This window comes from Zea mays, chromosome 1, assembly GCF_902167145.1.
Source record: "Zea mays cultivar B73 chromosome 1, Zm-B73-REFERENCE-NAM-5.0, whole genome shotgun sequence".
NCBI classification, from domain to species: Eukaryota; Viridiplantae; Streptophyta; class Magnoliopsida; order Poales; family Poaceae; genus Zea; species Zea mays.
In genome coordinates, this window is record NC_050096.1 from 59,998,121 (window position 1) to 60,010,734 (window position 12,614).

The 12,614-nt window shown below is 45.8% G+C and overlaps 1 protein-coding gene, 1 long non-coding RNA gene and 1 pseudogene across 4 annotated transcripts; 1 reads left to right on the plus strand and 2 right to left on the minus strand.

The window, feature by feature from the left end:
* Positions 1-2,933: 2,933 nt before the first annotated feature.
* LOC100273629 (Phosphatidyl serine synthase pseudogene) lies at positions 2,934-5,695 on the minus strand (annotated as a pseudogene). 2 transcript variants are annotated; one of them, NR_158602.1, is made up of 3 exons: positions 4,798-5,695; positions 4,475-4,560; positions 2,934-4,314 (listed from the first exon to the last, which is right to left on the minus strand). The product of NR_158602.1 is annotated as a Phosphatidyl serine synthase pseudogene, transcript variant 2 (transcript). The 2 variants fall into 2 exon arrangements; NR_158601.1 differs by lacking the exon at positions 4,475-4,560 and having other exon boundaries at positions 4,063-4,314; positions 4,798-5,616.
* Positions 5,696-6,310: 615 nt separating this feature from the next.
* On the minus strand, positions 6,311-7,879 carry LOC100281890 (PCB2). Its single transcript, NM_001154810.3, has one exon. The coding sequence runs from the start codon at positions 7,744-7,746 to the stop codon at positions 6,541-6,543; it is 1,206 nt and encodes a 401-aa protein (NP_001148282.2). The 5' UTR covers positions 7,747-7,879; the 3' UTR covers positions 6,311-6,540.
* Positions 7,880-8,102: 223 nt separating this feature from the next.
* On the plus strand, positions 8,103-11,307 carry LOC103634874 (uncharacterized). The gene is made up of 2 exons (XR_556976.3): positions 8,103-8,299; positions 9,194-11,307. It is a non-coding gene; the product is annotated as an uncharacterized lncRNA (long non-coding RNA).
* The last annotated feature ends 1,307 nt before the right edge of the window (positions 11,308-12,614 follow it).

Here is a 12,614-nt window from a genome sequence, read left to right on the forward strand (position 1 = left end):
GTTCACCTCTCCGGTTCTCAGCTCTGTCTGCCCGCAGCCACCAGTGCCACCAGCATCTGCTGTTACCACTACTGCTGTGGCAGTATCTGTGACCACTTCTGTTCCGGCAGCTCCTGCAGCGCGGCCTCAGTCCGAGTCAGTACCAGCTCCAGCTTCTACCGCAGATCCTGGATCCGAGACTGACTCTGACCCTCCGCCGGCGTTCGCTCTGCTACCTCGACCGCGACCGGATGCGCCCCCGCCGCCTCCTCCTGCTTCAGATGTTTAGGTTCGGGTACCCTTTTGGTGTTTGACGCCAAAGGGGGAGAGATATGAGTTGTGAGAGCTAGGGGGAGTTAGAGAGTTAGTAGAGAGTCATTTTGATTTAATATATGTGCTTGCTACTCTCTGTACTAGCTTGATGTTTTTGGCTCACAAACTCGATATATACTGTCGTTGCTTATGATTGACTGTGTGTATTATGTTTTCACCTTATATTTTATCACCAGTCTTCTAGTTCTTGATTCATTGGTTTAACTTCACTTTTATATGAACAAGAATCTTATGATGTGTATGCGCTCACTCTTATTATTATGGTACACGTTCTTTCTGTCAAAGATTACTGAGTATAACTAACCATCCTTTCTATTGACAGAAACTTCAAAACAAACTACTCTCACAAAACTTGTAGGGTTGTCATCAATCACCAAAAAGGGGGAGATTGAAAGCATCTAGGCCCCTGGTTGGTTTTAGTGATTAATGACAACCTAATATTATATGTGACTAACGTGTGTTTTGCAGAGACAAATGATAAGTTAGGTCGCATGACAGGTAGAAGTACTACAACGGTGAAAACAGTCCCGGAGATAAGAACTCAAAGCGACGGCTAAAACGACGAAACAAAAGGCAAAGGTCTACGGAGTCCGAGTGTCAAGGAGATGTGGACACTCGCGATTTAGTTAGGTCTTTTATTCTCTTTTAGCCGTACTATAAAGAGGGGTTGTCGATGAGTAGTTTGACCAAGAGAGTTCTAGTGTAGTGTTGGTGCACAATCACACTCACATACAGTGCTAGGTGTCACTCTAGAACTCACTCACAAGTTAGAACGAAAACCGATTTGAAAATTAGCTGAAAAACAAGAAGTAGGGTTTCTGTCCCTGGGGGCACCGGACTGTCCGGTGCACCCTCTGCCAGGTGGGACCAGGCTGGTCCGAGGAAGAAGCTTCCTCCATAGAAAACCCGAGAGCGTCTGTTTCAGAGTTGAATTTTAGTGGCACACCGGACATCGCACCGGACTGTCCGGTGTGCACCGGACAGTGACTGTTCACTGTCCGGTGTGCCATGAGTCCAACGGCTAGCTGTCAGAACTAGCCGTTGGAAACGACCGTTGGCGCACCGGTGGCGCACCGGACTATCCGGTGCGCCAATGCGTAGAAAGTTGCATGTAACGGCTAGTTGGTGGGTGAGGGCTATTTATACCCCTTCCACCCACCATATTCAATGTCTTGCACTCCACATTTATTCCAGCACATTGCTAGAGCATTGCAAGCACCAAAAGCCTAGTGAGGAGATTAGAGAATCTTAATCCGCGTTTGTTCCTCATTAGCGCTAGTGAGAGCCACCTAGAGCACACACCACTTGCATTAGGCTTCTCTTGGTCAAGCGAAAGTCTACGGCTTGTTACTCTTGGTGATCGTCATCACCTATACGGCTTGGTGGCGTTGGGAGCTCGGTGATCACCGTGAAGATCTTGTTGGTGACCCGACTCAAGTTTGTAAGCGGTCTCGAGGGATCCACCGCGCCGGAGTGGCAAAGGATCATCTCGTAGTGAGCACTTGGTTCTTGCGAGGACCAAGGGGGAGCGATACCCTTGCGCGGGTGCTCCAACGAGGACTAGTGGAGAGTGCCGACTCTTCGATACCTCGGGAAAAATTGGAGGAGTCTTCTAAACCTTGCTTTACATTCCGCACTTAATTCAAGCACTTTACATTGTGTATTTGTTTAGCAAGTATTTGAAGTATTATCTTAGCATTGTTGCATTTCTAGTATTATATTCTGAGTGCTAGTTGTTGGGGTGAAGTTGGGCTCTTGCTTAGCTCTTGCTTAGGTTTTAATTAGTGTTGATTTTTAGAAAAGCCCAATTCACCCCCCCTCTTGGGCATCATGATCCTTTCAGTGATTATTCACATAAAATTAGTAATTTTATTTTTGAGCATGTAAATCAGGAAGAACTATAAGTACAAAACGAAGCTATAGAAGTTGAGGAAGGAACACTTGTACAAGTGAAAATTACATAGAACCCAAGAAGAATTTGATACCAAATCTAGTGCTGATAGCACTAGAATCGATGCATGTACCAAGTCTACGTCCCCGTGCCTCGTCTTGATGCGAAAAACTCTCATGTGCAACCCGCCTCCATATCATCTCTAGGACTTACGTTAGTCACGAATGACGTGTGTGTGCGACTTGCCTTCGTTTTCTATGCACACGACGGGGACATGATCTTCTACGACACCATCTACTATGGATTCTAGAGTGACTGCTACAAATCTAGTCATACCACAAACTAAGGATCCCATACACAATAAAACAACTAATCTTTTATGGCTTCATATTCTATAACATCCAGTGTGGAAATCAGAGTTGATGATGCTCAACATCGTATTGAAAGGATTCAACGTGGTATCGTGCAATCTAGGATTTACAAGGATGACACCACACAATACAATCCTAACTGTTTTTTACTAGAAAAATTGGGAAACCTAATTCAGTTGTTGAAGCATTAGCAACTAAAGATTGGAAAACTATAATAGACTTGAAAATCATTAAAAATAAGAAATGTTATTCAATCCATCTTATGAAAGGTCATAATATCGCTAGATGCAAGTGGCTTTATAAAAAATAAACTGAAGCAAGATCATAGTTTGGATCGATATAAAGCTAGACTAGTGGTGAAATGTTTTAAACAAAAATATAACATTGATTATAATAACACATTCAGTCCGATTGTTAAAATGTCTACTGTTCATATTTTCTATCTGTTTCTGTATCAAGACGTTGGAGCTAGCGTGAACTTGATGTACAAAATGCATTCATACATGCGTATCTAGAAGAAGAGGTCCAAATAGAGCAACCTCGTGACTATCAAGATCTGTCATGATCTGTACATGTTTGCAAACTTGATAAAGAAATACATGATTTGAAACAAGCCTCTAGAGCATGGCTCTCTCGGCTAAGTAATAAACTAATCTCTTCCATGCATCAAAGGTAAATATATCCTTATTCTTTTATAACAAGAACAATATAACGATTTTTGTGTTGGTATATATGGATGATATTGTTGTTACTATTTCATCAAAGAACACCACCACAACTTTGTTGCGAGACTCATGAAAAGGATTTGCTCTCAAGGACTTATGAGATATTTACTATTTTGTTGGTATAAAATTAACACTTACTCAAGAAAATTATGCTTTTGAACATCGTAAACAAGTTGGGGTGGCAGATTGTAAACCCGTCACGTCGCCACACCACTTTCAATAAGCGATAAGTTATCACATTACGAAGGATATCCTCTAAGGCCAAATAACGCCATAAGTTATAGACGTGTAGTAGGAGCTTTGTAATACTTAACTAGACCTAATATTGTGTTATGAGTAAATAAGGTATATCGGTTTCTATATGCTTCTATTATTATTTATTTCACATGTATTTGGATTTGATTGAAATGTACAACGTTAAAATGAGTTGAGTGGAGATATAGTCCCTGACATAACTTGGTGTAGATTTTGAGGACCTCTGCAATATATGTACTACATAAATTTGTTTGATGTACAATTCTTTAGTAAAGAATGGAATAATGAGACTGAAAATAACAGCCTAAGTTCTAAGGAGCACTTATATGTGCAATAGGTCTACACTGCAAAAATAAAGCATCTAATGTAAATTTATATTATATACGTTGTTAAATGGTCACTGGGTTAAGGTCAATGATTATGTGGTTAGCTAATGGCTTCTAGAACTTGTTGTATGTCCAACACAATCCAATATTTTAGTTACTGCCATCATGCATATAGAAAATAATTAACAATAAAGGAATAGTTTTACCTTGTCACTAATATCATTCAAGTAGAGACTGAACCACAGTAACGACTTAGTCCTTTTGAGGAACTCGGCAATAAGGACGTAAGCTTAAGGAAGAATGTGTTGATCTCCACGATCACGAAGACAACACAAATGAACAACACTTGGATGGACCGCAGTGGCCCCATGAAAGGATACCACTGATCCTTGTCCCATTGGGTTGGAGTGAACTGGCTCAAGAATTTTGTTGACCTGCAAGCCAAGCTAATAGAGTAAGACCAGACTGCTAGTCTGCACAGGTTGCGTTCAAATTCTAATTCTAATACAAATTCACACTGAATTCTCTAGTTGCTAATGTTTAGGTGCTCCATGTGTTGCTCAAGTAAGAGCTAATCAACACGGCTAAACCAACCTTGAACCTTCGAATTTGTGGTGAAATCAAAGAACTGGAGAAATGAGTCATCAGGCAGGAACCTAGAGAAAGGTCGGCAACTCCCTCTGCATTCATGCAAGCAAAATGTATTTTATGTGTTTTTTACATTATGCAGTTACTGAACGGTTGAGAAGCTAAAATTAAAGAGGAAAAGTAAAAGTTGTTGATTGCTTTGCAACGAAGCAGCTGATATAACTTTGTTGATTACTGCTGCTGGACAAAAAATGATCGCATAACCAGCCTTTAAGAAATACACGTATCACCAGAAATTAAAACAGGGTTGAGTATTTTAGAGTACTTACTGTTCATCAAACTTGTGCGTGAGGATGTCCTTGTTGTTCATCAAACTTCAAAGTACTTCAGTCTTCAGATGCCGTCCTTGATCTTCCTAGAGAGCTGGATGACCAACTTGTCCTTGCTGACGGTGCCGTGGAAGTAGATGCAGTTCTGGCTATGCGACAGCTCTGGGCTTGATCTTCCTAGAAATACACGTATCACTCAGCTGTCAGCACCCACCGTCCCTGCTTAGCTCCGACCGATCCTCCAGACGCTGAGACCGCATCCATCCACGATCACCGCCTGCCGCGCCTCCACTGTCGACGCTAGCAGCGAAGCATCAGTCATAGGGAAGGATGCCTTCTGCCGCCTGCGGGCCTTGCCGTCGGAGCACTGGGAGCTCCGGCCGCCACAATTCTTGCGCCGTCTGTCGGCCGCCGCGGGCCCGCCGAACATGGTGATGCTGCCGATGCCCCTCGAGAGCGACGCAAGGAAGGCGCGGTCGTGCTCGCCGCCGCCGCCGTCCCCGCCGCGCATCCTCCCCTGCTGCTTCATTAGCCCCTGCTCCCGCTCCAGCTCCGTCAGCCGCACCCGCATCCGCGAGATCTTCAGCTTCAGCTCCCAGATCTCAACATCAGGGATCCGCGGCGGGGCTGGTAGGTGAGCGCGGCGGGGCGGCGGGAATCGCGGCTGTGGCTGCGCGGAGGATGAGCATCGACGTCGATGGGAGAGCGCGGGGATGGAAGGTGAGCGTGGCGGGAATCGCGGCTGCGGGATGCGTGGCTGCGCGGAGGATGGAAGGTGCGGGGGAGCGTTCGGCCGCGGGCTGGAAGGTGAGCGCGGCGGGGCGGCGGGAATCACGGCTGTGGATGCGTGGCTGCGCGGAGGATGAAGGTGCGGGGAGCGTTCGGCCGCGGGCGTGCGCGGAGCGGCAGAACGTGTGCACCGCGAGATGGACGCCTACAGTGCTCACATAATAGTAGTAGAGATTATCATTTTTTTAGAAAGAGTTTTTAAAAGAATGGTTGATATTGATTTTTTCTCAAATGATTAAGTGGTCGATGGATTTACTGAAGCTTTACATGTAAGATTAATAGAAAATTCTAAGTATAATCTAGATTAGAGAAGGTGAAGATTAAGGGAGGCTGTTGAGATATTATGAAGAGTTGTAACTAAATAGATGTTTCGTTTATGATAGCATCTCCAACGGACTTTATTTTTAAATCTTTATTTGACTCTTTATTTATGTATTAAAATATGTAGCATTTCAACAGACTCTCGAATAGGCAAGTTAGTTTGGTTAGCCGGAGTGGCTAGCCAAGTTTAGCTAGAGACGGGTCAATTTGGAAAGCTAAAATTTGGTTCGACAAGTCATTTAGCTAATCCCTTTGAGATGCTTCGAGATAAACAAGAATCTAGTTTAAATCCATATTGTATTTATGTAGAACTCTTAGAAACAACTCCTATATATGTACACCAACACCACCGTGAGAGACTCTGCATATTTGCGAGAGACTCTCGGTTTCTCTCTTAAGAAACTGTGGGCGAAAACATGTATTATGTGCAGACAAGATATCAGCTTCTTTGAAGCAACAAGTCAAAACATTTCTCTTCCTCCAAATTAGACAATCATCATACTTTGGTATGATTGAATCGCGAGTCGTGTTTACATCATCAGCAAGTCAAAAAGCTCACATCTCTACAAGTACATTGTCGGCATATAATCTACTACAAGTTTCTTTCTCCCGGAAACTGGTAATGGAGAAGGCCTAGAAGATGGTCTGCTCGCCAAGCTCCTGCCCCGCCATCCCTTCCCTTATCACTCTTTGGAAGAACTGCTCGAGCGTGTCCTTGCCGTAGCTGGGCGTCTTCTCGTCGCTGTACTCCCCGGTCTCCGGGTCCAGCAACAGCATGCTCTCCGAGGCATAGTACCTGCCAATCTTGCCGAACTCGGCGGCGTCCTCCAACCCCGGGAACAGCTTGGCCAATCCATCGAGCACCCAGATAACGGCGTCCATGATCTGTATGGGCACCTTGATGAACTTGGGCTCGCGCCCGAGCAGCCGAAACAGCATCTCCCCCTGCTCCAGCGGCGTGAGCGCCTTCCCCGGCCCGCCAATGGGCAGCACCTTGTTGGCCTTGTCCTGGTCGTATATGCAGTCGGCGATGAAGGCGGCGAGGTCCTCCTCGCTGATGGGCTTGCAAGCGCAGAGCTTGCCGTCGCCGAACATGACGTACGGTTGGCCGTTCTTGACGATGTCGACCTGGCCGCCGAGGCTCTTGAAGAACGCCGTGGGGCGCACGACGCTGTAGGTGAAGGAGGGGTCCCGCGCGGCCTCCGCGGCCAGCTCCTCCTCGAACTTGAGCTTGGCGCGTTGGAACTCGAGGAGCGGCTTCTGGACGCAGATGGCGGAGAGAAGCACGAAGTGGGCGGCCCCGAGCCCGCGCGCGGCCTGGAGCGTGTGCAGCGTGGCGCGGTAGTCGACGCGCCACGAGTCCTGCACGCCGCCGCCGCGGCTGGCAAGGCAGCAGACCGCGGCGTGGACGGGCCCGTGCGGGGCGAGGTCCGCGAGCAGCGCGGCCGGGTCGGTGACGTCGGAGAAGACGACCTGGGCGGGGGCGAGGTCCGCGACGACATCATCGGGGGAGTTGCGGCCGCGGATGCCGCTCCGGGACCGCGCCACGGCGAGCACGCGGTGGCCCCGGCGGAGGAGCTCCCGGACGACGTAGCGGCCGATGTAGCCCGTGGCGCCCGTGACGAGGACCGTGGTCTCCGAGGCCGGCAGCGCGCGGTAGGGCTGCGCCGCCGAAGCCGGCGCGGGCGGTGAGACCGCGGAGGAGGCGAGGAGCGGGCCCCGGCCGCGGCGTCGGATGGCGGTCCCGGGGAAGGAGAGGAACCGCGGAGCGGGGCGGGTGGGCGACGGCGTGGCTGTACCGGTGGTTGGGAGGCGGGAGGATAGGAGGATGGTCGCCATGGTAGTGGCGGCGGGGGTGTTGGACGGAATGCGGGAGGCGGAACGGCGAGCGACGTGGACGGGAAGGAGGGAGATTGAGGGAGTGTCAGAGTGCGAGGAGCTGGACAGCGTTTGTGGCGGTGGCGAGGTCGGGGGGAATCCGGTGAGCAGAGCAGGGCAACAGATGGATCACATCACGTCAGCTGCGGGGTCGTTTCATTTGCGATCTTTTTTCCGACAGAAGACGAGGACTGTGGTTTTGGGCCCAAATCTTTCTCAGTCCATGGGCCGGTTCGCAGTCAAAGATTCCCACCACAGAACGTAGCCCATCAGAGCCCAACGTTCAGAAGCGTAATAAAGGCGAGACGTAGTGCTAGTGACTCTTCGCCTCTTCGGTCTCCGCAGAAGAAGCCCTAGCTTCCGCCGCCGCCGCCGTTTCTTACCTTGGTCTGCTGGGTGCTGCTGCGGCTTCTTTCAACCTCCAGAGACTTCCGACCTCCATCTCTCAACTAGGATCGCTCGGGGCACTGTTTCGTTCCTTTCTTTGTTTCCCCGTCGATCCGTTTTCATTGAGGTTTGATTCCTCCCGATTTTTCGCTTCCCTGTCGATACGTTTCAACATCTCCGGGGAGTTGGATAGATTTTCTCGTGTCCCCCCCTCTCGAACGCCTATTTTTCTCGTGTCCATATTCTAAACAGTTAAGCGACTATGGATTTTGCTGGATTGGTTTGATGTGCGGGTTGGCTTTCGATGTCGTTGCCGGTGATGACAGCGTATGGCATGAGTCTCGGTAACTATTTTGCGCTTCGGGTAATCTTTTGCCCGAGTTATCGGCGACTAAGATTAATGTGCCAAAATGCTAATCTGAGGCCAAACACATACTGCATTTTTTAATGCAACAAACATATTTTTGTACTCGGCTGGATTCTCATTGCTATATAGTTTACGCAAGTCTTTGCAGCATCATTCATTTGAGGGCGATCCACCTCATAAAGGTTGATGTGTTCGTATTCTGGATGGATTGTGTCGATGTCATATCTTTTTTTAAGAATATCTGAGGATTTTTGATACAGGAATGCTTTGAATCTGGATTTTTGTACCGTACAAGCGTTCAAAACTCGGGGACGGGGCCAAGGCTAGAATAATTTAAGTCCCTGGGTAGCCTAAGTTCCTCCTTTACTGCAGAAACTCTGAAAGGATGAGTTTACATGAAAACTAAAAAAATGCTTTTGTGAACTTAACTTCATTGAAATGCTATAATTAGTTCCTCGCAGTCAAGAACTTTTTAGAAAATCTTTAAAACATACACCTCAATTAAATATTCTCTAATGATGTACCTCAGACAAACATGTTCAAGGGCTTTATTCCCCTTTAACAAACAAACATGCTATAAGGTGGTCTCCAGTTTCTCGATCTGATTCACTATTTTAAACTGTATAATCTACATTACAATATAGTGTTTTGCAGGATCATGTATACTCTTTGCTGATCAAGATTTTAGGGGTGTTATGAAGACTTGTGTCTTAGGGTGTTATGATGATTACATTTACTTGAGGCAGTTCTTCCCTCAAGCACTAACCACATAGATGTTTGGAGACCTTCGCTGCTCCTTAAGTCCTAAAAGGGCCATGCCTCATGAAACCGATTGGGCTTTGAACTCTTTGGGGTTCGAAGCCCATGAGAATAAGGGACATGGTCTCTTTTTGTTGGATGTACCTTGGCCGTTATAACGGGTTTTTAATAATCGAATGCTTTGTTTCATAGTCTATATCTATGAGAATGGTTGTTGTGAAAATCCCTTGAATCAACGTAAAAGCATAATATATCAAGTCATAGTGATAAGAGGAATCCATCGCCGTCTAAACCCTAAATTTGCAGACCCCTTCATCTTTCTTTGTATGCAAGTCCTGTGATTACTAGATTCTCTTGATAGCTAGATTATTTAGGAATCCAAATTCTTAGTAAAGCTCTTCAGAAAAAGTTGCCTAAACGGGCTCTTGGTATGTCTAAGTGTTACTCGGTTGTAATACATAAGAATGTCACACCTCTCTAGAGGGACCCACAACCAACTCTATAGTGTTAGCTTAAAAGATAGGTCATATGTATAACAAATCTCTACTACAATAAAGCATCAGTGCGTGATGCACTTAGTTCATTTTTTTTGTTATGTTCCCCCATTCACTGAACTGTTTGCATGCATAGGCACTCGTATCCTCGTCTTACCTTCTCGTCGCTCTCCATACTCGCCTTGCTCATATGCCCTCACTAAAAGGGAAAAATGGGATTAAGCCATTTCTATATTGCTTTTAATATTTGATGACCATTACAGCCTTATGGACTAACTAGTTTGTTAAGGGTGTGTTTGATTGAGAAATGAAGGAGAGCGGAGCAACTCTATTCCTATTTCTTGGATGTTTGGTTTCTAAAAAAAAGGAGCGGAGCAAAACGACTCCATCCTTAAAAAACTAGAATGGAGTCACTCTATTCTAGTTGACTCTCTAACCAAATACACCAATGGTCACATGAACAATAGGAATAGAAGATTCGAAGTTGAAATAACTCAAATCCTAGCTAGAAAGGATACTTTTTAGAAAAAGATGAACTATGAGTAGTTTAAATATAGGTTCTAAGTTACCTTAGGAACACATTTGAGCATCTAAGAGAGGCTAAGTTTAGAAATTGATATTGATACTTTGGAGCAAAGTTTGAGCAAAAAATGAGAACATGAGTTAGAGAAATCAGAAAGGTGAAGAACTATGACTTATCCTAGTTGGATAAACTCTACATATGTTTGTCTAAATCATAGAAATGCTCAAAAAGACAACCAAACTAAGACAAAGAAGAAAAGCCCCAAATGACTTAACTGTGCTGCTCTACGACACACCGTACTAAGTTCGGTGGGTCACTGTACCAGTTACACAGAGAGACAAAATTATGGGCTTGTGTGTGTTGGCGCAATAGACCCATTATGCAGAGACGTTTTTGTACTAGCAATTGGAGCACCGGACCACCCGTACACCCAATGGTCGGGTGAGGTTTGTCCAACGGTTAGATCACGTGGCATCAACATGGCAGGTTTGGTGGTGTACCATCCTAGCTCGGTGTGCCTAGCAAGTTGTCAACAGAATCAGAACGATCACTGAATTAGCAGGCGTGGCAGAGGTCCGGTGGGCACCAAACCTACACTCTACAAAGTTTGGTACACTCTTAGACTGTGCAGATTTTGGGATTTGATCCCAACAGCTATATGGGTTGTTGTGGGCTATAAATAGACCCCGAATCAACCTATTCTATATAAGAGTTGTGCAACAAGTCATATACAATACACTAGAGCAACACTCCAAATTGATCGAAGCCTCCCAAGCGTCACAAAAGAGTGAATCAAGCAAAGAGATATACTTGTGTGTGTGATTTGAGATTGTGACTTAAGAGAGCTAAAGCAAGAGTGTGTGTTGTGTTCTTATGATCATTGAGCTTGAAGTTTTGACTTCCATTCATTGTAATGCTAGCAAGAGGCTTCGACGTGTGAAGTTCCTTGCGGAGACTTCGGTCTCTCAAACGAGAAAAGTGATAAGGCTCAAGTTTGAATTTTGGAATCATTTGAGAGGGTTGAAAGAGACCTCGTCCTTTAGGACACCACAACAAATACGTAGGTTTTATTTGGAAACCTAAATCTAGTAAAAAAATCATAGTGTTTTTGTGTTTGATTGTTTGCGATTTGTTTTCCTACTCCCTCCCTAAGTTCTCTTGCGTTGATCTTCATTCAAATCACTTGCATTGCTCTCAAGTTTATTTCGCACATTGTTAAGAGCAACACATTGCAAGAAGAACTAGTCTCCATACTCCGATTAAGTCATATCTTGTTCTATCTTATTATTTGGGATCAAGTTTTGTATTAAGTGTTAAATTTTAGGTTTTACCTATTCACCCCCTCTAGGTGACCATCACTCACAAACCGCACTAAGAGCGCCATTGTCACTGTTCTTCTACCTCAACCTTTTCGTGCCTCCCGCACTCAGCCCTTCCCACGACCTCGCTCTGCCACGACCTAGCCATTACCTCCACCTAGAGCTTGCACGCCCTAGCCCACCTACTATAGCAACCCTAAGACCGAGAGTCGAATGTCGATGACGCTCACCGCCACCTCCATCCTCACCCTAATCGATAAAAGAGTTAGGAGGATTACGAATGAGGAGACATACATTTAGGCTAGCTAGATACTTGGCCTGAAGTAGGGTTTCCCTTCCTTAGCCTCTGTCTCTTGGGTCGGGAGTGAGCCTGTCTATCCTCGAGATCGCTCCACCTCCACATGTCGCTTCAGGAGGGAGCCTAGAGTGTCGCCAACATGTGCTACTCTGCCCTCGCGTGCCTGTCCCGTCCCACCGCCTACCCTAGTCCGTCTCTAGCTCTAGCTTCATATCCACCGCTTCCACCCGCAAGCTGTCCGAGCCGCTCTGGAGGGTCGTCGTCGACTACCTTTTTATTGATTAAAAATAGAAATCTACCTTTAAAATTAGTTAAATGACTAAATTTGTTTTGGTTTTGATAATAAGAGGGTATCCATTACATGGTTTAATATAAACCTTTCTCTTAGGATCTGTTTGGTTGCCTTATGATTCTTATTTAACCAAAATCATGGCAAGTCAGTGGAGGAGCTAGGATTCCACAACTAAGTATGCCGTATAAAAAAATTTGGTGCAAATATACAATAGATACGAAAAATCTCAACTCTTACTCTAAAGAATGGATCTAAATGTGCTCACCTTGCTTCAACCTTCATGTCGAAGCTCGTGCTAGACTGGGTGGGCCAAAAGGTAGGAGGGGGTCGTGAAAGTAGTCTAGGGGGTGAATAGGCTAAACTTGTAGTTTTCACCACAGACTTTGAAAT